This window comes from Equus asinus, chromosome 1 (genome assembly GCF_041296235.1).
Source record: "Equus asinus isolate D_3611 breed Donkey chromosome 1, EquAss-T2T_v2, whole genome shotgun sequence".
Classification (NCBI taxonomy): Eukaryota; Metazoa; Chordata; class Mammalia; order Perissodactyla; family Equidae; genus Equus; species Equus asinus.
This window is the reverse complement of record NC_091790.1, coordinates 112,985,493-113,012,401: the sequence shown is the minus strand read 5'-3', so window position 1 is coordinate 113,012,401 and position 26,909 is coordinate 112,985,493. Positions and strand designations below refer to the sequence as shown.

Here is a 26,909-nt window from a genome sequence, read left to right as displayed (position 1 = left end):
AGCGAGAGGTGGGGGAAGGGGCACTTTCTTACAGCTGCATGCCTCCCCCAACTGCTGCCTCTCTCCATGTGGACTTCCAGGTGCTCATGGGGCTCCACCAGCTGCCACCTCTCTCTCTGCGCCATGCCCTGGGCGATTGTGGGGCTGGAGCACTGGGTGGGGACGTGTTGGGAAGTTTTAAAAAAATTTATTTCCATTCCCCTCAAATCTAACAGTTACAACTAAAGTTTATGCTATAGTAAACACAAAATTACCATGGAAATGTATACGACTTGAAAATTCTTAAAAAACACCTCCAGTTTAACACTGTCAGTCATAGAATGTTTTATTTTAAAATTGCTGTTCAAACTTTCAAATACAACACATGTGGCAAAGAAACCACAGTTAACACACCACATCTGCCACAATTCTACCTCTGTACTGCCGTTTCTATATTACGTCATATGTTACAATTCTTTCCACTTCTTACATTCATGGTACTCTTAAAGGCAGCAACGTCAATTTTTCTCCTTTGAAGACAATTCCATTTATGTTCTGAAACCGTTTAAAATGACCAGTTTTTCCTATTAGTATTCTGCTGCCCATATTAGTGACATAATTCAACATATTATTAATAAGGTGTTGAGAGGTACACTGTACTCAATAAATCAACTCCCAACTCTAAGTTAAAATGAACTTCAATCCAAAACAAGCATTTTCCTAAATCAGTATACTCAGCTACTTTTCTCAAAAATATTTCCATTCTGAATAAGTATTTTTGTGTGTGTGAGATACAATAATTTCTCTTTTATTCCTAACAGAACTCATGCTGTACTTTTTTTCTCAAAATATATTTGATATATTCTGTGCAAAATGTTAAGTTCTGTATAGGTATGTACCTTATTTTGAAAAAGTTTATAAAATATAATTCTTAAAAACAACCTCAACATTAGACAATAGAGGAAGAAGAAACATCAGACGAAGCCTAATTTTTCACATGAGAAAATAAGTATGTTCTTAAAGCTCCAGTAATACATTCCTTGAAAAAACTCAGAATGCACTTTGGTCATTATGAAACATATTAGAACACAGGCAAACAAAACAAAATGCTTTTGCTGTTTTCTACAGAAAGAAAATACACTACACGATGAGTCTGAATGAGGACGGTCAAGAGGAATGGTGAGAGCAAAGCGGCACCAGGATGGGGCTCTGTTCTCTACACATTCCTGACCCGAAGATTATGACTCGGGGATTACAACTGCACCAGTCAAATAAATCATTTACGATTCATTATTTTAAATTCCCTAAAACATGGTAAAAAATGTGAGGATATTCAACATGGTATATCTTGCACCAAGAAAATTCTAGATTGTTTCAAATAAATTCTTTGTTTTAGAAACTAGACACCCGGTTAAAAAAAAAAAAACTCCAAAAACATTTCATGTTTCATGTAATTCCTAAAATATTCTTGATTGTACAAATATAACAACTTAAAATCAAGGCCCAATGTAAGACACCATCATATTCGCCCTATTTACCTAATATGCCAACATGATAAGTTCTCATTTGGAGACTTGGCAAATTATTTCGGGGGAAGGGGGTTAACTTTCCAGATTAAAAGCATCTAAAATAGCCCTTCTATAATGGGGGGGGGGGGGGGGGGCGTGTGGATGGTACCAGGTTAAGCTTAGAGGACAAAATTTGCAAGCTGAAGCTGTCTTTCCTGAAAATTGGGATACTGTTTTATAACTAGCAATCAGAGGAGTCCTTTATCGGTTTGTAACCTTATTCTTAAGGTGTTCATCTGTGTGGTATGAACAGCATACACCAGAGTGTACCATGGGGAGAAGATTATTCCACTTGAGTAAACGTAACGTACTCTAGTAATGTCAATAGGCACTTCCCTTGTGAGAGGAGTGGAAACCTCACTCAGAAGGATACCGTATCATGCCCTAGCACACTAGAACATCGCCCATAGAAAGATACACATTAAAAGTAACAGTTTTAAAAAGTGCACATTTTGAGCATGCACAGCTGGAGCTGTGCAAACAGCCCAGTGTTTCAAATAAATACAATTATTACTAGTTAATTTTTATCAAAATATCTTACAGTATGGGAACCATTTACAATTATTGCTCTACTAAGAGTTTCTCCATCCAAGAGCACTTGTTGACCTGTATGGGACACTCTCTACATTAATACTGAAGGGTGCCTCAACTGCAGCTTAATCAGTGTCGATCCTGGCATTGTTCCGAGACAACTCCAGAGAAACCCTGACTGAATCTTGATTCACCAAAGAAAACGCTCTGTGTGTTCAGCTGAGTCCAACGCAATATTCCAAAGTTAAAGGAGTTTTCCTCAAGTAAGGCAAGTTCACGGCATTGATGGAGAAACAGTGTTTAGCAATGGCTTCTATTGTCACGATTCGTTACTTTGTCGATGATTTATGAGCAATTACCAGGATCTCAAGTATCTTGATATCAGTTTTATCACCCTTTCAACAACTAAGTACATCAATGCTACGAATAAAATATAAAGACCAAAATAAATGTAAAAAACAGTGAACAAGTAAAATAAATATAAGGATTGCACAAGACAGTCTGATGTAAACACTTCCGCTTCCCGGCTGAGCTCCTGGAGCAGAGTGAGTGACGGCTCTCAGGCAGCGTGGCTGGTACTCTTGTTCCGGAAAAGACGCCACATCTTCTTTTCTCTGAGTTGTCATGATTTAATCTTCCACAGCTAGTGAAAAAGTAAGAGACGCAGTGACCATTAGGGCCAGTTTTTATATCGCCACTTGCTAAATTTTGTCACATACTATTTTCATCTGAATTTCATTCATAAACGATTGTAGATTCTACCATTTCAAATTCCTTTATCCACTTATTTTTCAAGAATTCATCTTAAACAAATAAAAACGTGAAAATCAGATTTCTCTTACTTTCTTTTACTGGGAAGTGACTATACATATACTACTTGTTTAATATGAATATTCTAGTATGTATTCACTAACAGCTGTGCATATGTTAGAGGATGTATGCCTTGCTATATAGATAAGTAATATAACTTTTGGCAAAAAAAAGAAATAGGGATCTTCTTTTTCTATCATCTAAATTAGCTTCAGATTATATGAGTAAAAATAGATACCTCCATTTATCCTACACAAGAGAGTCCTATTTGTAATGAATCCTGTTCCAGATTAGGAGTTCCATCAGAACTATAAACCAGGAATATTTATCACTTTGAAATTACATGTGAAGTTATTTTCACTACTTTTATACAATATAATCAAAATGACTCTGTTCCTGTGCATGTGAGGTCTGAAAAGAATGCTAGGGTAAAATGAAAGTCACAAAAATGCGATGGGACACCAAGGAATAAAAGCCACCTGCCAGTCCTTACCTTTAAATTGAAGCCAAGCAGGTCACTGATGACGCCGGACACGGCCGACAGGATGACGACCTGCGTGATGTTGTAGAGCAGGGGGTTCATCGTGAGCCCGTACAGTCTGAAGGGGCTGTCCAGCTCCTGGCAGGAGAGGGGACACGAGCTCAGACTCACCAGCAACAGTCAGAGACACTAACTCAGGGCAGTACATAATGAGCGGTTTTAAAAACACCTTCAAAAACGGTTACAAATTAGGCGTAGTTTTAGAAAGGATAAACTTGGTTAAACTTGAAATAAGTAATTATAGTTTTAATTTTTTTAGGAGAGAGTGACTTCCTTTAAAAGAACTCTGTAAGCTAAATTTGTAACTCCAAATTCTGTCCCAAATGAAAGACTAGTCAAGTGCTGGTCTAGTAGCTACAAGGAGGTTCGAGAAGACTGTTCAGTGTAAGAGAAGACACTAAAAGAGAACAGTATCTTTTTGCAGAAGAATTCGAAATTTAATTAGCCAAATTTTCTGCCAATATTAATACATATGTAAAAATTCCCCTTTGAGACAGTTTTCAAATACACGGATTAATTAATTGATTGATTCAAACATTTAAAGTTGTTATTATATGCCAGGCCTTGTGCTAGGCTCTGGGAAGTTATGATTCAGGCTGAAGGACCTTACAGTCTGATAGACATGCAAATAAAGAACCCACTATAAAAGGCAGCAGGCCACAGAGGAAGGTGCTCCTGAAACTCAGAGGGTGGGGAGAGCAGGTATTCCCTAAGACACACGAGAACATGGCACCTGTGAACCGCTACGGATCGCTCAGCATTGTTAGGACCCAAGTGCAAGGGAAGAAATGCTAGGAACTCACAAAACCAGCTGCTTAGGTGAGGGTCATTCCTCAGGCAGACTGCACTGGCAGACTGGCAGTGAAGGGACGGAATCAGGGGAGGGGCATATCAGATGGGCATGTGAGAAGGACCAGCGGGCCAGCCATGAGGAAGAGGGAGTGGAGAGCAGTGAGACTGGAAGCAGCGACGTATCAGAAGCTCATGCGAGAGACAAGGAGGGTCTGACTCAGGGCGTACTGATAGGGAAGAGGGATGAACGGGAAGATAGCTGAGAGGTTGCATCAACGGGTTCGAGAATTTCCTGGCTGTGAAGAGTGAGAGAGAAGGAGCAATCTATCTTAAGTCCCAGGTTTCTGACAGAAGACTATGTGTGATGAGCAAGGATCACACTGTTGTGCTTTGTACTCTAGTTATTTCTGTATTTCTCTCTACTCTGCGACTGAAGCTGCTCGTCAGTCTCAGGGTTACTGCCTCGTCCTGTCCAGCACGGTGCCCACACTCTGAGGACACTCACCACACATGCATCGAGCAAACCCACCACCTCTTCCCAACCCTTTCACCGCCTGATACACAGTGAGGCGCAGTCTGTACCCATTTAATACTTTCTAGTTGACTGAAGAATTAACCACAACACTGAGAGACAACTGACTTCATGCCATTCTCTGAAGACTTAGAAATGACTCTAAGAATTATACTCAATTTGCTATAGAAACTGAGATTTAAAAAAACATTTTCCTTTTAAGAAAGAAAAGCATTACTAAAACCGCAAAGTAGTGGTAAAAATATTTTATTAAATTACCTCCAAAGGGTTATTATTATGAGATCCGATGAACTGAAATTATATTCTTTTCAACTGTTACCAAAAATGATTTAAGAATGTAAACGTTTGTTGGTGAGGTACATTTATTCCAATGATTACATATTGCCACTTTTTAAGTTACCTCAGGCCAAGCAGAAGACTGCTCTGAGAAATACAAAATGAAAAGATTTCCAAAGTAACATCAAATCTTTTTTGAAATCAATTTTAAGTTCTAGGAGGCAAAAATTTCCAATGATGCATCTAACCTCTGCAGTACTCTAAGATACTAAAATCTCAAAACTGAAATGATTTGGATTACTTTTATTAGCGTTGCAATGAGAAGTAAAGTGTAAACTGCGTGAACGTGCTCAAATATAATTTGGAAACAGTTCAGATAATTTAGAAAACCAAATAAAGATGGGCTCCATGAACAGAAGACTAAGATGCAGCGTGAGGACAGTGCGTTCTCCGCCCGTCCGCTTCAATTCTGTTTTTACCTTTAGCAGTTTAGTAGCCAGTTTTAAAACATTATTCACTAGTGTCAGTTCCTCTTTCTTGTTGGGTTTCTTCTCCATTTTCAAGTAGAGGTTTATCTTTCATAAGAAAAAAATGGTAAATAATTAAAAATACTTAAAATTATAACAAACACTCATTTTTAAAAGGAATTGAAAGATAGTCTCTAAAATATTAATGGTTGTTCTCTGGTTATTGAGATTATAGGTGATATTAATATTCTTCTTTGTACTTTACTGTATATTCCAAATTTCCTGCCATAAGCTTCTAGAATTCAATAATAAAGAAAGTAATAACTGCTATTTAAGCTTTCCAGATGTAACTAAAAGCCGAAACAAGAAAGGAAACCGGATGGCGTCACTGACAAGGTGAAGCGCTTCCGTCCCGGAGCCACACCGGCTGACAAGGCACCGTAACAGAGAGGGGACCAGTTCGCTTGCCAGCCCCTCTCCCTTTCCCTGAGACTGAGGTCGTTTGACAGGGCTACTGATCTTCCAAAATCAAAATACTCAACAAGTTCACTGGCAATAAGTTTCTTCCAATAATTCCTAGGAAATGGCAAGGAAAATATTAAACAAATTCATACAAAATAAAGTTAACCATCAAAATGACTACGCTTTATCCTTTCTAGTGAATACAAATTCATGCTTATTCAAATAGGGCTCAGCTACACTGCAAAGCAAGCACATCCCACTAATGGCCTAAAATCCAGCATTTCTATAAATGGAGCTTCCTTCTTCTCAAGTGAAGGTGGGACATAAAAACAGAAGATGAGAGTTCAAACCTGCATCAAGGCAGAAACACTGAAGGGAGGCTGCGTCCCACCAAACTATAACACAAATGGTCTTAATCTAATAATATAGGGCCCTGAGGAACTTGAAGTAAACAAAAACGTTTAGTTTAATGTGTAGATTACAGACACTAATTTATAACATAATAAACATGCATGCTCACCTGTTCAGTGAGTAATATTGAGGTATTGCTATATTTTTTACTGGTTTCTGACCCGAGGGTAACAAATCTTAGGAGAAAAAGTGTTAACGAGATGCACCAGATGACCAGCTCCCAATTGTAGTGACAGTCAAGGAAGATCTCATGCACGTGAAGCAGCTAAAAGTGTACGAAAAGGGAACAAGAAGCAACGGGATTCGAACAACCTCTTTTTAAAAGAAAATAACACTCTACCTCATTCATTTGATCACGAATGTAGTATTACATTTAAAAAACATTCCACGTTACTATGAAACATGTCAAGCACATAAAAAGTACAGGGTTCAGTGTAACCAAAATCCATGGGGCCTCGACCCACTCTTGTCAGATCTTATTATCTGTAAGATTTCTTTCAGATTTTTGAAAAACAAAGGGTTACAGATTCAGATTAAACCCCTTTACGCTTTTCTTGACCACCATTCCCTTCTTCCCCACCCCCCTCCATAAGGGTAATGAATTTTCTGTTTATCTCCTCCATGCAGTTTTTATAATTTAGCTACATATGCATCCTTATACTGTTACTTATATATATTTCACAATTACATAAATGTTATCACACTACCCGTATCATTCTTCAGTTTGCTTTTTATTCCACTGAACTTTGTTTTCCACCCTCACCCGTGTTGGTGCACTAAGCTCTGACCATCCATTCCACCTCCTACGAGGAATTACAGTAACGGACCCGACCACAGTGTGCCGGCCGACTCTCCCAACTCACGTTGGTTTTGTTGCCAACTTTCCTACTACAGACGACGCTGCAATAAACACCCTTTGATGTGTCTCCTTGTGCACATCCGAGACTTTCTCCAGGAGTTAGTATCTAGGAGTGAAATCGCTGGGTCCTTGGATGTTCTCATATTCAACCTTATTAGATATGACAACTTTCCCTCTAAAAACAGCTGTACCGATTTACACTCTCAGCAGTGTAGCCAAGTTCCCTTTGACCTCTTTTTGTCCACACTTGGTAGTACCCACCTTCTGAGTTCCTGCAATATGGTGGGTGTAAACTGCTCTCTCGTTGTTTCACTTGCACTTTTCCTGACTACTTAGGGGGATGAAGCGCTTCATACGCTTGGTGCTCACTCACTTTCCTCTCCTGTAAATTACCTTCTCATATCCTATATGCACTTTCTTCTACGAGGCTGTCTGTTTTTCATACTGATCGTAGAAATTGTTTATATAGTCTGAGTAACAATGCTATTTAAGCCATTTATTTTGCCAATATCTTTTCCAAGACTCTGTTTTGTCATTTTTGGTGTCTCTTGTGGTACTTAAAATTTTAAAGGAGGGCCGGAGAAGAATATATGAGAGACTGCATGTGTCAGGCAAAAGTCTAAAATATTTACTATCCAGCTCTTTACAGAGGAAGTTCCCTGATCTCTGGCTTACAGAAACAAAATTGATGTTTTCTTGCTGAGGAACATTCGCCCTGAGCTAACATCTGTTGCCAATCTTCCTCTTTGTGTATGTGAGCCACTGCCCCAGCACAGCGACTGACAGACGAGTGGTGTAGGTCTGTGCCCAGAGACAAATCCAGGCCGCCAAAGCAGAACACGTCAAACTTAACCACTAGGCCACTGGGGCTGGCCCCAAAATTAATTTTTTAATGTTGATTTTGTATCTATTTTTGTTGATCATGATCTTCTAAAAAACCTATCATATTTTTAATAATTTGTCTGTAAAGTCACTGGGGTGTTCTATGTGGATAATCACATAGTCTATGGTTTTGTTTTTTCCTTTCCAATCTTTAACCCATTTCTTTCTTTTTCCCCATCTTCACGGGTTAGTACCCGCCATCAAAATGCTGACTAGAAGCAGCAGAGAGGGCAGCCGTCTGACTCCTGACTTTGAAGCACACCCCCTAAGGTAACGCATGTCACACGGACGACGTGGGCTCTGACTTTCGACACACACAGTGCAGCAGACGGAGCACGGTGCTTCCCAGGCACCAGATCTCGACTCTCCGCTGAAATTTATGCCTTGTTTTCCGCATCTGTTGAGATGATCAGAGATTTTCTCTTCCTTTAATCAACTGGAGGAGCTCAAACTAGATTAACGGGTTCTGTAAAGCTGAAGATGTGTGTGTTCCAGGGATAAATGACCTCAGTCGTGGAATACTTACTGTCATGCACCTGCTGGCTGCTTGTTCCTAGTGTTCTGCGTCTATGTTAATGAGGGAAATTAGCTCACAGCTTCCCATTTTCATGTGTCTCTGTGGCATTGCTATCAAGGTTACGTCAGCCACATAAAATGAACTGGGGGATATTCCCTCTTTTTCTATTCTTTAGATCTTTTGTGTAGGACGAGGATTTCCTGTTTACTTGAATATTTGGCAAAATTCACCTGTAAATGCACATGGGTCCCGAGGATTTTTGTCAGTGGCAGATTTTTAAACTATGAATCAATACCACTTTATGGTTACAGGTCTCCTCAGGTTTCAGTTAATTTTGAGTCAGTTTTAATAAATTATGCCTTTCTAGAAAATTGTCCACCTAAAGCTTTCAACTTTAATGACATAAAGTAATTTATACTAGTATTCTTAAAAAAAAATTCTCAACTGTACCAGCCTTTTACAGTTTAATACTATGCTTTTCCTTTTTACACCTTTGCTATTTGTATGTTGTAAAATTTCCGACCGTGTGAGTTTTTTGCTGCTGTCATTGATTTCTGCATTACAGCCAGAGCAAGAGGTCTGTACGCTACCAGCTGAGAGCCACTCTGCGGCCTGGTCCACGGCAAAGCTTTATAAACTGTCCTTGTGCCTGAAAAGAACACATTCTCCAACCTCAGAACAAACTTTTAACTATCTTGTTTAGATACGTGTACTTACTATATATTCTTTTGTCTGCTTCATTCCAATTACTGAAAGAAATGTGTTGAAATCTCCCAACGTGGTATTTTGTCAATTTCTCACTACAGTGCTATTGATTTTGGCCATATATTTGAAGTTATATGATTACTTTGGAATTGTTCTATCTTCTTGAAAAATTATTCTTTCAACTTTTGTCAGGCTTCTCCTTATCCCCAGCAATTCTTCTTGGATTACTATTTCATCTGATATTAATGGAAATTCACCAGCTTTCTGTTGGCTAGTATTTGCCTACAACATCTGTTTCTATCCTTTTACGTTCAAAAGCTTTCAATGTTACCCATGTTTCATGTGTCTTTTGTTGATAGCAATAGATAGATCTTATGTTCGTGAGAGACAACTACTGCAGGATGCACTTCAGCAACATTGAAATCAAACCCTAAGAAAAGACTGAGATGCAATAAGAAACTGTGAGTAAAAGAAAATCAGTCTTTTCCTTTTGGTTGCTTTTAAGATTTTTCTCTGTTTTTGGTGTGCTACAGTTTCTCTACAATGTGTCTAAGTGTGGATTTATTTTTATTGCTGCTTCTTGTTCTTGCCGTGCTTCCTAAATCTGAAGACTAATGTCTTTCATCAGTTCATACAAACTCCTAGCCTCATCTCTCCAAATCCTGCTCTCCCTCTTCCTGCCATCTGGAATTCCTATGAGCTACGTGTTGGGTCCCCCATCTGTCTCAACCTCCTTCCCACACTTCCATCTCTCTTTCTGTCCTATGTTCCGGATAATTTCTTCCATCTCCCAGTTCACTATCTTTGGCAGTCTTCAATCTGCTATTTGTTGTTTGTTGTGTTCTTAATGTCAATGACTATATTTTTCATTTCTTTGAAGTGCTGTTTGTGTTTTTCCCAAATGTATCTGTTCTTTTTTCAGTGTTACCCATGTCTTTAATCATTCTAAACAAGTTGTCTTACAGTCTCTCTCTGATCACTCTCTCATCTGCAGTAGCTGGAGACCTGGTCCTGCAGTTTGTCGATCTGCCGACTCGTTCATGTTGAGATATCTCCTCAAGTGTTTTGAAACCTGAAGGGGCTTCATCTGTGAAAATCCTGGGAGGCCTCGGCTGAAGTCAAATTCCACCAGAACAGTCTTGGTTTTGCTTCTGCCAGGTACCCGGGAGCCTAAGATCACTTTTTATATTAACCCTTGACAGAAGGGGTACAGGACAAGGTCTGTAACGTACATTTGAACCCTGACCCTGTGATGAGGGCAGACCCACAGTCACACACCCTAGCAGAGTCCAGGCAGAGTCAGACACGCTTCCCTACGTCTTCCTGTGCTGGTGGGCAGACCGTCTTTCTTATTCCTCCGTTTCACTGAGACTGAAGGCCTTGGAGGGCCCCGGCCTTACAGTATACGCACGCATAAGGAGGGCTGCAGGCCAAGGCCCTGGGTCTCGGCTCACGTGGGCACAAAATCTCAAATCTCCAGGATACTAAGTCTGACAACGTCCCCAAGTGCTTATCCTGGGGCTGCCACGACATTAACATACACGCTTAATTGCTCTGTTTTTCAGTTTTATCTTCATTTTTGGCCTCCTACTGTCTTATAAACTCAGATATGTATGTGATATGTATATAAAAATGTTCATATATATATATTAAAAAGTTGTTTTTTCTTTTTTGAGAGCATTGTATGGTATTTTAAAGCAGAAGAATTTTCAGGTAATCTAGTATGTCATATTGCTTGAAATAGAAGTTTAAGTTTTATAGTACAGAATATATTCTGAGATGCTTTTCCGCTTCCTAATTTTGGTCAATGAGAATTCTTTTTTCGAACATGAGGCAGTCAAGTCACAGTTACAACTCAGATATAAAATAGAATATTAAATATGCATAGTATATGAATATTAAATATGAAAGCAGAAATTCATGGAAAACAGTCCGAAACAATTTCATAACTCTAGTCACTCATAAGTTTGTTTTTGGAAATAAAGATAACCAAGTGAATTGTAGACAAAAACTAATTATATGTTCAACTAATAGACATCTGAGAATATGCTAGCCACTGTTTGTGGCATAGAGATGAATAAGATAATTTATTCTTCTGAAAGAAAATAAACCGCAAAAAGTCAATTTCAAAACTTGTGTAACTAGGCTTACTTATATTATTACTTTGATTGTTTATTATTAGAAAGCATTCTGAAGCCGCATGTTTATAGATACGATTATCTAATTTCCACACAGAACAAGTGAGCTCACCTGGGCACAACAGATAAACACAACTGAGATGGTCAACAAGAAAGCAGATGACACTATGACGTCGACCGATCGCTGAGGACCTCGACGCTGGGGAAAAAGAGAAAACACTGTTAAATATCTTAGCAGCTAAGTCCACGCTTTCAATTAACGTGTTGATCCATCACTGCAGGTTGGTCATAGCTTACAATGTTGAAAATACACCTAATTTGTCAGATGAATTTTAATTATTTCCTCAGGATTTGCAACACAGTGAAAACGGTAAATACACAGCATAGAATTCCTAGCATAACTTCCAAATACTTCATTTTGTCAAACACTAATCACTTATTCAACAAACGTTTCTTGAGCACCGGCTCAGAGTGAGGCGCTGTGCTAGGTGCTGGAAATACCGCAGAGGGAAGAGCAGAGTGGTCCCTGCCTTCACAGGAACTCGTACGGGGTCAGACCTCAAGCTCTTGATCACAGACATATGCGATAAGCTGTGATGAGCGCCATGAAGCAAAGGTACAGGATGCTCTGAGAAGACTGGTAGGGAGTTTGGTGTAAAAGTCACTTCCTTAGGGAAATCTTCCTGGGTCCACACTCCTAACTCCCAAATACAGGATTGTGTAGGCCCGGGAAGATCTCCCTAAGGAAGTGATTTTCACACCAAACTAAGGTGCCGGGGGAGGATGGCACAGGGCAGTGCTGTTGGCAGAAGGAAGAGAACGTGCAAGGGCATAAAGCAGCACAACCACAGTGCAGTCAGAGACCTGAAGGGGTCCAGTGTGGCTGGAATGTAGGGAGCAAAGCGTTTCAAAGTGAGACAAGAGACGCAGGCTGTCTGCAGGAGCCAGGTCACGAAGGGCATCCTAAGTCCTGATAAGATTCTGTTCTTTACACCAAGAGCAAGGGAGAACCTCCAAAAAGGTTTTAAGAATTATGTGGTCAAACTACATTTCTAAAAGATCTCTGGCGGCAGACTGAAGAAAGTACTGGAAGGCTAGTTAAGAGGCAACTGCAGTAGCCCAGTGCATAAGACGACTGATGGTTCAATTAGGGCGGTGGAAATGGAAACCAAGAGAAGTAAATGGATTCAGGATCCATTTTGGAAGCAGAAAGGTGGGAAGTAGTGATAAACTGGATGTTGCCAACGCAAGAGAGGGAAGTAAACACCAAGGATAATTCTCAGGTCTGGGGTTACGTGTTCCCTCACTGACGTGTAAGTTGCCCAGGGCAGGAACTTTTATTTCATCAACAGCAGATGGCACATGGTCAACATTAAATAAATGTTTACTGAATAAAATAATCAATGCAATACCTACTCCGGGTTGAGGATGAGGGGAAATTTGGAGTGGCTTCTGACTAAGACACACAACAAAGATCAGATCCCTCCCTCCACACTACAGAACGTCACAGTGAGAAAAAATAATCTACGCCAACCTGCAGCATTTCTCAATGGACACGAAGTTAGCTGAATTTAACAAGTTAAATAAATAAATAGAATAATGAATTTTTTAAACAAAAGGGTAGACAAACACAGTCATCATCACTTAACAACGGGATACCCTCTGAGAAACGCGTTGTTAGGTGATTTCGTTGTTGTGCAAACGTCACTGAGCGTCCTTGTACACAAACCTAGACGGATGTCCCACTACACACCCGGGCTGTGTGGCACTAACCTCTGGGACCACCGTCGCATATTCGGTCCGTCATTGACTGAAATGTCGGTAACGTGGCAGGTGACTAGTGCTAGCGTTTTTTCACTTCATTTTCACTTTCATTGTTACTTCAAAATAAAAAGCAGGAAAGACCTAGGTATGCCAGAGGGTGTTTGGGCTTTGGTCAACTCGACTGAGATGGGATGAGTCAGGATGTAACGGAGTTGAGGGCTACTTAATGCCACGAAGACAGAACCCGCAGATGAAGGCTCTTCCTAAAACTAAGTCAGATACTTCCCACTTCCCTCCTGAGTTTTTCATCTTACTTCCACAATTAGGAAAGTTACTTAAAAAGATTAAAAGAAAAGAAAGGCATGAAAAGAATGGCTCAGAATTACAAGCTAATATTTTTAAATAGTAGCAGGCCACCGCAGTGAGGCGACTCACTGATCAGATTACTTTTTAAATTCTTTTTGAAGCAGTGGGCTCCCTCTGCTGGCTTGTGAGAACCATCCTAGGTAGAAATAAAACCTTTACTTTAGCTTTTGAATGAGCACAAGTTGGTGAGATTTATGAACAAAGGTCAATTTAAGACACTCTGATCTTCACTCTCCTAAGATGCACTTAAGCCTTTTAGACTTCAGGGGTCTAGTGTAAAGGACCAGCTGGACACCTACGTTGCATTTCTGCAAATGGATCCAAAAGAACACAGCACGGTCGCAGCGCACCAGCTGAGTGCAGATGTGACCGTGCATCTAGACACACGTGCATTGACAAAGAAGCTGCAGCACGGGAGGGAGCAAGCACAGGGAGAATGCCATCATCAGCGCCATTCTACCTTAAGATAGGACCGGAGCGACAGCCACATCTTTATGTTCTGTACTTTCTTCAGCCGGAAATGAGGAACCTCCGATTTTCGAGCCCTCCTTGCTGACGTTAAATGTCCAAAGAGTTTCGCAAAAAGTAATCGCTAAAAAAGATTAAGACAAGGATTAATTTCCGAGTAGATTACCACAGACAATCAAAAATCCACAGAATTTAGATGGTTGTGGTTTTACCTGGTTAAGTATTACAAAAACGAAACAGGAAAATAATTAGCAGGTCAAAACGATTTAATGAGATACTAAAATACTTCAGGAATACTTGGAATATTATGAAAAAGATAAAATATTCTCTATTCAGAAGTCTATCTTGTACCCACCTGTTTATAAGTTCTTTCTGCTACACAGAGCAAGAAAAAGAAAATCCACACAAGAGACACACGAACCACAAAACTTATGATGACCATAGAAAGAACTACGACGTCTTCATTAGAACCGAATGCAATCACGTAAAGCTCGGAAGCCGAATGAGCCGTGAGTTGTTCCAAGTCTGTAGCTTGGGAGAGTCGGAAAACAAACGGAGTTAAACCCAGGATGAGCGAGATTGCATTTCCAAAAATCTGGTATCCTATTCCTGGTACGTGGCTGTTCACCTTCATGGAGAGAGGGGAAAAGAACAAACTTACACAAATCGTATCTACAGCACAATGAGTTCCTATTAAGCATTATTTTATTTATAGCGATATGAAATTATTCTGTTAAAATAGTTTTAATACATGAATAATAAAATTTAAATTTCCAGTTTGAGAGCCTGTTACGTGTAAAATACAAGTTATTATTTCTTCAGTTTTTAAAGACAGTTCGTCATCAGATCTCTAAGTCACTAAGCAGATGCAAAAGGAAAGTTATTTCAGTCTTACTCAGATCTTTTCAAAAGCAAAATATTCACAAATACTGCAATATTAAATCCACCTAAATCCAGTTCATTAAAGGAAAAATCTAGAATTATACTTACTTGATAAACTTGTAATTTGTGTTTTTCTTTAAAGAGCTCAGTATACAAACTGATGTCCCCTTAAACTCTAAAACCATTTTAGAAGAGAGAGTATGCTAAAGGGGATATAATACTAAGCAAGAGAAGGGGGAAAAGGGTCAAGGAAGCATAAAAAAGGAAATTGGAGGGGCAGGCTCTGTGGCCTAGTGGTTAAGTTCAGTGCACTCCGCTTTGGTGACCTGGGTTTGCAAGTTCGGATCCTGGGTGCGGACCTACAGCACTTGTCAGCCAGGCTGTGGTGGTGTCACACAAACAAAATAGAGGAAGATTGGCACTGGCATTAGCTCAGGGACAATCTTCTTCAAGCAAAAGGAGGGAGATTGGCAACAGCTGTTGGTTCAGGGCAAATCTTCCTCACCAAAAAAATTAATTAATTAAAAAAAGAAGGAGGGCTGGCCCAGTGGCGCAGCAGTTAAGTGCACACGTTCTGCTTCTCAGTGGCCCGGGGTTTGCTGGTTCGGATCCAGGGTGTGGACATGGCACCGCTTGGCAAGCCACGCTGTGGTAGGCATCCCACATATAAAGTAGAGGAAGATGGGCACGATTTTAGCTCAGGGCCAGTCTTCTTCAGAAAAAAAAATATTAAAAAAAGGAAATTGGAAATAATGTGAAAACATAAGATTAGTAGAACTGGGAGGGATCTCAAACATCATCTAGCTAACTTGCTAATGTCATATTGTATATCATGTAAACGGTCTGCTAGGTCACAGAAGTGAAGGTACAGCACACCAACCAGATCCGAGAACCCAGACACTCCTTGTCAACAGGTCCTCATTGCTCACACCGAGATATGTGATAGGAAGCAGATCATTTTCTGGATCCAGTTATTTTAGATCCTGTCTTACATAAAGTGTGCACAACAGTTCTGGCATAATAACGCACAAGCAATTTAGAACTACGAGTTAAATCGTGCCTCGGTGTCCAGAGGAATCAGGCAAAACTTAACAAGTAGTAATGATCTGATAAGAACAATTTAACACACACTGAAATTGAAATCCACAGCATTTGTGCCCTACTTCTTCAAACTACTCAAGATTTTACCACCGGCTGCATTACTTCCACATATTTCAGTGGGCAAGCAAGTATGAATGCAAAGTTTCTATTTTGTATTCAAACAAATTCTAGTTTGAATTTTTTAAAAGTTTCGGGTACTAGTAAATAAATGAACCAGGAGGACTGATGCAGAAAACAATGAGTCGTCACCAACACTTGTATGTGTCTAGCAGCTCCTCAATTCGATCCACTGAAAGCAAAAGAAAGGATAACGTACAAAAAGAAAACTTTAGATTCTAGCATGTACTCTTGGTCAGAAGAGTAAAACACTAGCAAACGAGAGTGGGGTGGTCTGGAGACAGACCACTGCTTACCTCACAGGCGGAGCCAAATACAAATAAGACTTTTTTCAGCTTGAAGAAATGAGCTAAGTTATAAATATAACATTCCTGTAATTATTTAATACATTACTAATCTTATCCTTGAACTAAAAGAATAAAATTTACACACTCACTCTGTTCATTATCATGCCACTGATTTCAAGGACAGACATGTCTGCTTTCTTGCAGTCGTTGCCTTCCCACACTATCGCACTTATTTTTTCTAATCCAGGGTGGGAACTGTGGAGCCAGGGCAAATGACTCTGAAAAATAAACAGAAATTGGTGAGTACATTTATCACATTTCATAAATAAAACATATTCATGTGTATATAAAATTGTGTGTGTACACATATCTCTACACACAATTTTAACTACACTAGAAAATAGAAATTGGTGATACACTTACCAAACATTTTATAAACAGAATATATATATCTACATCTATGCACAGCTATATCTGTATCTATACACAATTTCAGTGACACTAAAATTCTTAAAATTAGTTAGCTTATATACTGAACAGATGGCATAAAAAATTATACAGCTATAAAAATGCGTAAGTTCAGAACTTTCTATAACAGACATTAGGCAACCTATTGCTCAAAAGTATCTAAAATGCATGAGCAAAAGCACTTAGTTGTCAATCTGTCTACACAGCTACTAATATATAATGTTCAGAGACGATGAGTATCACATCACTCACAATGCTGATTGTCCATTCAACACACGAGAACACGACACTCAGATCCGGCCTGCTCTGAAAGACTGAACAGTGACACGACCTCATCCTGACAGACTCTTCCTCACACACCTGCCCTTAGCATGTGACTCAGTTACTTTTCTGATATTTCAATCTAGCATTTCTCCAAAGGATCAATTTAACTTGTTTTCCTCGGAGCAGATATTGCAAACGGAAGCAAACAGAACTAGAAGTACTCTCCCAGCAGAATAAAGTCTCTCAGTGGAACAAGGAAGAGAAAAAGGTAAAAAGAAAAACTGAAAGCCTTAATACAAAGGATCAGATGCTTAAGTTTGTTTGGGTCTTTTAGTTTGTTTTAGATCTATAGTTAAAGAAATAAAACTTCAAAACAGGATAGCTGTGGGTTAAGATAGCAACAAAATTAATGAAACACTAAAGGTTAGACCCCGAATGGGATGAATACGCTCATTACATAAACATACAGAATGGGATGAATATTACAGTATTTCTAACATTTCTAAAACATATTTCATTAAAATAACTTCTAACAATGGACAAAAGAATATACTCCAGTTATATTTATTCTTTGGAGAACAAAAATGTGATTAAAATATGGTAAAGATGTTTCTGTAAACTTAAGGAATACAGAATTCTCCTCTAGGGGGAGTAAAGTTGCATTGATTCATTTTGATTAAAGGTATGAAATAGTTCAATGATATGTAAGAAAACAGATGGGAAATTATTATCATTCTGAGCTCATACATTAATTTTCTTTCTGTAAAGTTATATATGCCATGTTTACTATTAACAGAATAAAAACTGACAATTATGGGCAAACCATAATGCCAACAGCCATGCTACTGCAAAGCTTTTTTCCATTTAGTTATTTGCCTATGAAGAGGTTTCCCCTAAAAACTTATCTTTTCCAAAGATACGGAATTGCAATGTATACTAACTGTCATGGCGTATATATCACTACTGGGGAGCCTCAGGAACTGGGAGGTACTAAGTATTAACCAGCCACTTAATTCTTCAAATGACGTTTCATAATTTATCCCCAAACTAAATATTCTAGTTTGGAACAGAAATAATTTGCACCAAAATATGTATCAAAGTTTCCCTGAAAATTTAATAATTATGAAACATAACGAGACTGAAAAGCCAGGAACAAGTGCAAGGAGCTGAATGGAAGAGTACCAAGCCTGAGGGGTGAAACAGAACCGCTGATTGCCAGGCTCCTTTTCTTTAACTCTCAGTCTGCAAGAGTGAGTGACAGGGCTTCCGGATCCCCACACACATCAGGACCAGGAGGTCCATCCACAGATGGAAAAGCAACAAGTCCTTCACGCTCCTTCCAAAAGCACTCACTTTGCCCAGCTACCTAACTAGCATTTGGTACCATTTTCCCATTTCTAGAAAGCCAAAAGGCAAGAGAAGGGAGCAACTAGAAACTGGTCAACTTAAAAAGAAGTAACTAAAAGGATCATACCTGTGTATGTGTGTGTGTGTTTGGCAAATGTATTCTGAAAAACCGCCTTGTTGAAATGTGTGCCTACAGTGGCTGGGGAGCAGCGTCATAAGAACGAGTTTACAAGGGCTCAGGGAAACATCAGAGCAAAGAATCTGATTCTATAATTCTTTACATAGGTTCTTCTTAGTATGTTTTCCAAACTAAAATTTGGAACCCTGTTAATGATTGTTTTTTATCCTCATCCAAAATCTCAATTCCTTTGCTCCTTGTTTGTTCCAAAGTGCCTGAAAGCCTTAACTGGCGCCATGTTTTATTTCAAATAAAGTCACCACGACAAACACTTTCCCGGAGTTTCCACCTGTGGGAACTGCAGCCATTAAAATCTGGCGTTACCTACTGAAAAATGAATTTCACTTGAATATGGCTTTATATTTTATTATATATTCAGCCATGACTAGAGGAGAAAAAATTTCTCCTGCAGAAATGTTTCAGTTAGCATTTACAAAGAAACTAAAACAAACAATAAAACAAAACCACGAATTTGGGAACATCCGAAGTGGAACACAGATTCAGTGCTCGAGAGGATGGATTTTCAGTCCTTATGTGCAGAAAAGGGTCCTCCAAACCTCATACAGACCTGAGTCAAACAAGAAAAAAACTCGTAGCTTTTCATTACAGGGAGCTAATTTCCATTACAGAGCTACTAGTAAAACTGAAAACACAGCTTATTTTTTAGAAGGCGGAGAATAAGCAATGTGTGTAAAATCAAGTCTTTGATCCCAAAGCAAAACCAATGTAAGCTAGGATACTAAATTTAGATATGCAGAGTAGAACATTAAAAAAATTTATCTTACCGAAAAAGGAGCAGATACTATATACACTCAGGGCCAATTTCTTCCGTATAGCATTCATTAAAAACATTTTTTTTTAATCATTTAAGAAAGGCCTAATTGGCTTGTTTTGAAAAAATTTTATTTTGCTTCCTTCATTCACTCAGCTAATGTTGGTTCAACACCTACCATGTGCCAAGCACCCCGTGATACAACAACGGGCAAAAGAACGCAGGGTCCCCTCCCACGCCACTCGAGGTGTCACTGGGATGTTCCTAAACCTCAGGTCGGTTACCACCCTCGGTGACTCAGGGGGACACGCAGGTGAGTCACCCACACCCTGTTCTCACGGACTGCTCACTGTTTTCCACTTGTTAAATTCCAGGGACCTTCAGCTACACCCTGGACCTTGTCACCACCCTGAACTGCTCTACTTCTGAAACAACCCTTGAACCACGACCTCCCATCTTCCCGGGCCTCTCAAACCTTCAATTCCAAAAGGCTTGCTTCCCTGAGCACACCTCCTTCAACCTGTCGGCTCCTTCTTGCTTTCATTTACCACTCAGTCTAACACGTCTAGACTCCTACCACATCCATCATCTCAATCAGCGCATCAGCCCCTCTTCTGCCCCTCACATAGCAGGTCTTAACTGAGCACCCATGCTGTGTGACTTTGGCTGCATTATTTGACTCCGAGCCTCAGTTTTCTCATCTATAAAAAACACTAAACAACACTGTCGTAGGCTGTGAGGGTTACATGAGAAAACGCACCTAGACTACTTGGCACAGTGCCTAGCATACAGCAAGTGCTTACTAAATGTCTGCTATTACTATGATTATTACAACTACATTCCAGAGACTATCACACAACGGTGTGGCAACTACGAATTCACGGTTTCAGATTCCAGCTAGAGGCGCGACAACATGGCAGTGCAACTCTTGATTCACTGGCTTGAATACACGCATACACACTCTCTCTCCACCATCTCCATTTGTCACAAAGGCTAACTTCAACCTCCACTGTCATCCACAAGTCCCCTATGCCACCGCCTCACTCCTCACGGCAGAGCCCCCTGGCCTCCTGCTCTCCAGACTAGAGACCACCAGGCAGTCTCTCCCGTCATCTTCACGCATGCTTCCTCCTCCTTCTATCTCAGCAGATGGCGTGTCCCTCTTCCTGTGGAAGGCTAGGCTTCCTGATTATGCTTCCCCTCCAGCATCCTAAGGAACCTCATCTGACAACTCTTTCTCCTGTACCTCTGCAATTCTTCCCTACTGGTTTTCTCCTTTGTACACACGTGCTCAAATAGCTCACATCTTGTGGGGTGGGGACCAAAATACTCATTCGACCGCAGTTTCCACATCTAACTGATATTTCACTTTCTCCACACCTTCACGGCCATGATTCTTAAACCTCATTCCTCATTCTCACTCCTCATGGCCCTGGAGCAAAGCTTCCTTCCCGACACTTTTCCTGTAGTTGAAGCCAAAATTCATGGATACCTTTTTTAATTGAAACACTTCAATCAGATAGAGAATAAATAATACTCGGCTTTATCAGATTTTAACTTTCTCCTCTATTTGCTGCAGATATTGTAACAAAAAAAATATTACAGGCAAAATTGAAACCCACTTTGTGCCCTTCCCTGCTCTTGTCCCCTTCTATTCCCCAGATCTATTATCCTAAATGTGGTGTTTATTATCCCCTTGCATGTTTTTATACTCATGTTTTATATTCTTACTGTATATGCTTTTATCCATTCATAATACATAATATAGCCTTGCATGTTTTAAAACTTTACATAAATGGTATATTTTATATATAATTCTGCAAATTCATTCAAAATTACATTCACAAGATTATTCGTTTTGATATATGTAGCTCCGAGTTCCTTCAATTTCACTGCTGTATATTGTTTTCTCATATGCCATGATTCATTAATTCTGCTATTGTTGGCTATCACATTATTTTCACTATTACACACAATACAATGAACATTTTTAAATACGTCTCCTTGTGCCCATCTTCCCAAGTTTCCCTGGAGTGAGATGAGAGAGTCCTGGGTTAGGAGGACCTGCGATTTCACCACGTAATGACGAACTGCTCCCCAGAGGAGCTGCACAGGCTTCTGCTAACATCAGCACTGAGCAAGACCTCTTCCTTCTTCACACCCTCGCCAACACTGCAGGCTGTCAGATTTTTACATTTCTGACAATCTGGCCAATACGAAGTGCATCTCATTGCTCTAATGTACCTTTCCCTGATTACTAACGAGGCTGACCATTGTACCTGGACATTAGACATCTGGGTGAGTTGCCTGGTCACATCTTTTGTCCATTTTTCTACTGAGTCATTTGTCGTTTACTCATTCACCTGTACGAGTTCTTTATGGGCTCTGTATAGTCCTACTGTGATAGTTAACGTGCTGCAAATATCTTCTTCTGGTCCGTGGCTGGTCTTTTAACAATGTTTATGGCTTAACTTGTAGCGCAAAGTTTTAAATTTTAAGACATTCAAATTTATCAATCGCCTCATTTTCAATGTTTGTGCTTTTTGTATCTTGTTTAACAAATTCTTCTCTTACCTAAAGTAATGCAGATTTTTCTTCTATATTTTATTCTAAATATTTTAAAGTTTTGCTTCTTCACATTTAGGAACTATCTGGAATAAATTTTTGCATATAGATAATCGTTTGATCCACAACCAGATACTGAACAGCCCATCCTTTGCCCACTGACTTGTAATGCACTTAGGTCATATATTAGGGATGTATCTGTTTCTGGGTTTTGTACTCTGTCCCATTGGTCTACTTGTTTACACACTGCCTTAGTCTGTTTGGGCTGCTATGACAACATGCCAGACTGGATGGCTTGTGAACAACAGAAGTCTAGTTCTGACAGTTCTGCAGGCTGCGGAGTCCACAATCAAAGTGCTGGCATATCTGGTGTCTGGTGAGAGCCCAGGTCCCGGTCCTTGTTTTTGCTGTAACCTCTCATGGCAGAAGGGGCAAGGGAGCTCTCTGGGGCCTCTTTCCAGGGCACTAATCCTGCTCGTGAGGGCTCCCCCCTCACGACGTAATCACCTCCAAAAAGCCCCACCTCCAAATACCATCGCACTGAGGATGAGGTTTCAACACACAAATTGCGGGGGGGGGGGGAGGGGGGGGGACAAACGTTCGGTCTGTAGCATACCCCTACACTGCACTATCTTGATTATTACACCCTTACATTTTTATACCCAGAAGGGAAAGTCCTCCTGTCGTTCTTCAAGATTGTTTTTGCTATTCTTGACACTTTGCTCTTTAATGTGGACTTTTAAATCAGTCTAGTCCAACCCAAACCAGTCGAACAAACCAACAAACATGCTGGTAAGATTCTGATAGAAAAAGCAGTGATAACGGGCATCTCTGTCTTGCTCCTGCCTTTAACAGAAATGCTCCTAAAACTTCCTCATGAAACATGACAGGTCTTTAGAAGGCTCTTTGATAGCCACCCTTCATCAGATTAAGAAAGTTCCCTTCTATCTCTAGCTTTCCCAGCGTTTACTTGTTGGTTTTATGATTAGGATTTGATAAGGAATAGGATAAGAGAGAGAAGGGGAGAAAGAGTGAGGATTTTAAACGGCCACCAGGTTCTGACTGGTGAATGGATGGATAGAGATGTCATTCACCAGGTTTTGAATGCCATGAGAAAGCAGATTTATGACGGAAGATGGGGTGTTTGGTACATTTGAGGTACTGGTGGGATATTCAAATGAAAGTGTTTATAGACTTGTGCTGTCCAATCTGGTGCTTTCTCACGTGTGGCTACTGAGCGCCTGAAACATGGCTAGTCCAAATGAGACATGCCGTAAGTGTTCACAGCAGATTTTGAAGACTTGGTATAAAAAATGTAAAATATTTCATTAGTATTTTTCATATTAGTTATATGTTAAAGTGATAATATTTTGGATATACTGGGTTAAATAAAACATACTGAAATTAATTTTACCTTTTTAAATGTTTTTAATGAGGCTCCTAGAAAATTTAAAATTACATATGTGACATTATATTCCCGCTGGACAGCATCACTATAGGCACTTGGAGATGCAAATCTGATATTCATGAGATGTAGATTTGTGAATTATAATCTTAGGTGGCGTTAAGGCCACAGGTGTAGATAATCTGACCATGAAGTATGCTGACTGAGAAAAGGACTAACACATCCAAAACACAATTTGACCTTCAAAACTCCATTTACCAACAACTCCTCAGGAACATATGTTTGCAAGGTGAGAGACACAACCACAATATCAGTACTGAGATTCTGTGTCCCAAGGAAGCCAGACCACAGCTCACATAAAAAAAAAAATTACAGGAATATTATTTTAATTGAATGCAAGCTTTTTCTTCACCTCGGTAAAATGTGTACATACATTCGAAGGAGCTGGACTGACAGCCCCACATAACCCAACTCTGTAAACCAACCTGATGAAAAGGGTCGTCTCTATATTCTTTTTTCACACATGGATTAATCTGAGGATTTTCCACATCTGTCTCACTGGTACAAGATGATCGGCATTCTGCACAATGTAACAAGTCTTCCCATAAGACATCTTCTGTTTCAGATTCTGGCCTTGTGCTCTCAGAATCCTGTCTGGAACTTGAACAGCGAGAGCTGCAACTAGTACCCGATTTAGGGGCATCCTGAAATCAAGATATTCTTTGACATTAATACAATTTATGTACCCTTTCCAACTCAAAGGATTTTATCAGAACCATATATTGCTACTTTTTGCTTAAACAACAAAAACACTGTCAAATGACAGTGAAATAGATAACAAAACATTAAAAATACATATTAGTTTTTAGGGAGTAACAAAATTTCTTCATATCAAAATTTGATTTCACAGCTGAGCTCAAGTGCTATTTCGCATGCAAAGGGTGTGCCCATTTTCTCTTAAATTTTATACGAAGTCCAGAATCCAGGCGGAGACCAGCTTAAGTTCATATGGACCACACAGGCAGGGAACATTAACTCATTTTAAGTGACATGTTTAATGGAGTTATTTTCTCACTCTAGTCTTTTTTAGCAACCAGAGATTTCGTGTATATATTGTTTTTGTTTTGCAAACAGAAGTTCAATAAATTGACATAAAATTAACAATCTATATCAGGAAGATAATAGCCAACTTATGTTTTTGAGACAATCAATTGTATAAAAGTGAAAAACTAAAAGGCCCAAGTTAAATAATTTCTAATCAATTTACTCTTTTCCTAGGAGTTTTTTAATGTACAAAATAAACACTTCTGAGCAAAATTTTGATTTAAATTAATTCAAACTAGCTTTTACTGAGTAAAGAATGATAAGAGCCAGCCTTATGGCCAAGTGTGCTGAGACTTTTGGACTTGTTTTTAGCTCTCCTCTGTCACTAAGATTTGTCAGTTCTACCTCTAAATGCTTTATATTTATCCCCTTCTCTTCCCCGCCCTATCCCCGAAGGTCAGACTTCAGCACTCAACCTTGTTCGCTTCAAGAGGCTCCAGCTGACCCCACCGGAATGGCCTCCCCTCTCTCCAGATCACCTTTCCTAAAGCGCAGCTGTGCTTTCGCTCCTCGACCAAACTCCCCTGCGGTTGCCCACTGCCCTGCCGGGTGAAGTCCACTCGCCTCACACGTGCTGCTTTCGGACCTTGTTCTCCGTCTCCACACCACAGCCTCCTCCTCCAGACACCGGGCCACGCCCCTAGACGCGGCTGCTTCTCTGCCACTCCAGCCTGCTTGCGTCCCCGTGTCTCATTGTTAACCCTGCTCTCCCTTAAAGCCGACTCGACAGTGTCAGGGACACCATCGCCGCCCCTCTCTAGCTGGCTTACCTTGTTGCTGGGCCTTACTTTAGTCGTCTACCAAAGGGGAATAAAACTACCCGCCTTAAAGAGATATTGAAAATTAAGTGAGCACTGTCCCTTTAATATAAACCCAGCACAAGGCAGGGGCTCGACAAACGTTAACGTCTTCTATTTTTAGAGTGATCACTCTGTCCCTGAAGTGAGTTATTCTATTTATATTCATTTGACAGTAACTTTGCACTGCCATTCAGCATCTATAATATTCTCTGTGTTAATTAAATGTTCAGGTGTTTCACATTCTCAAATACACTAAGTCCACAGAAGACAGAAATCAAATACTACTTTTTTTGTGCTATCCTTAGCACAGGTAACAAAATATCTTGAATGAAAGAGACATATTATCGATCATTAATTTATTGATGTTAGAATGGGGTACCACAAATGTATATTTAGTGCAGTTAGAGTATTTTTGGGAGGAGGGTTGTTTGTTTGAGGGAGAATTAAAGAGTTTTTGACAGAGTTGAGCAGGAAAATGAATAAAGAAATAAAAAGAGAAAAGAAATACGGAAAGAAATAAAGGTTAAAAATCAGTCCACTTCGGTTTATAAAAAGCACTCCACAAATATTTCAGATTTGCTAATGTCAACAGAACACGATGCACAAGCAGTTTTCATCACAACAGTTGTCATTAGATAGCAAGGCACAGAATTAAGCAATCAGTAATTGCTAATTTAAAATTTCTGATACAGCCAGCTTATTATCTACCACTAGTTTCTAATGCAGACTTGCCAATCAGATACAGAAATAAGTGACGGGATTAAAGGCTTGAAGACTGTTTCACTGAAACTAATGGGTGATTTCAGGGATAAGGAAACACCTATAACTCTTTATAAATGTGTTTTGCCAAATACTGATTAATAAATGGGATATTTTACAAATGTGATATCTAAAAATTATTGCCTGTAATTGCTTACATGTCAAACAGAATTTTACTTGCAATATTTAGGTGATTAATCGCCACTTCGAATTTCACTAGGAATTGCTGAATAAAGCCTAAAGATAGGAAATTTTTGAATTGAAGAAAATAGCTCAACTTAATATTGGTTTGCTGTGCTCGTTTCAAATCTTTAGACAGAGAGCTAAAACTAAGCATATAATCAAATTAAGAGAAGAAAGGTTATTTATTTGAAGGGAATAAGCATGTACAGGATAAACGCTTTGTTGCAGGCAGTTACGCATAATTTATTTAATCCTAACAACTGGAGGAGGCTGGTCAGCTTCTCTCCCCACTGTTCACATGCAGAAACTGAGACTCAGAGAAGTCAAATAATTCTTCCAAAGTCACTGAAGTAGTGTGACTCCAAGTCCACGGTTTCTTCATCACGCTCCCTATCAAATGCTGCCTTCATTAGCGGAAAAGCTAATCCACAATAGGGAATAAAAACTGAAAGGTCCTTGCAGAGTTAAACAAAGCAGGAGAGAGTGGGAACAAGACAAATGCTTACAAGAAGCTCTCAACCCCCAGGCTACCCCCACAGGCCAGATAATCAAGTAATTCCACCACCACCTTCCCAACGGGAGAGGGGAAAAAGCCGACCAGACACAGTG

The 26,909-nt window shown here is 39.6% G+C and overlaps 1 protein-coding gene across 19 annotated transcripts in view; it reads right to left on the bottom strand.

Moving 5' to 3' along the window:
- Positions 1-309: 309 nt before the first annotated feature.
- Positions 310-26,909, bottom strand: part of PHTF2 (putative homeodomain transcription factor 2) — a 119,597-nt gene continuing 92,997 nt past the window's right edge. For 7 of the 19 annotated variants that reach the window (XR_011502277.1, XR_011502276.1, XM_070506029.1 and 4 more), the window contains 9 exons: positions 23,940-24,114; positions 16,605-16,733; positions 14,424-14,696; positions 14,061-14,192; positions 11,583-11,669; positions 6,479-6,634; positions 5,509-5,604; positions 3,382-3,507; positions 310-2,721 (listed from right to left, as the gene is read on the bottom strand). Coding sequence is in view for 13 of the 19 variants with exons in the window: in XM_070506029.1 (XP_070362130.1) it covers positions 2,701-2,721; positions 3,382-3,507; positions 5,509-5,604; positions 6,479-6,634; positions 11,583-11,669; positions 14,061-14,192; positions 14,424-14,696; positions 16,605-16,733; positions 23,940-24,114 (1,195 nt within the window). In the remaining 6 variants the exon portion in view is untranslated. Of the gene's footprint in view, positions 2,722-3,381; positions 3,508-5,508; positions 5,605-6,478; positions 6,635-11,582; positions 11,670-14,060; positions 14,193-14,423; positions 14,697-16,604; positions 16,734-23,939; positions 24,159-26,909 lie in introns of those variants that run through there. The other 12 variants (XR_011502271.1, XM_070506030.1, XM_070506011.1 and 9 more) reach the window with 4 other exon arrangements.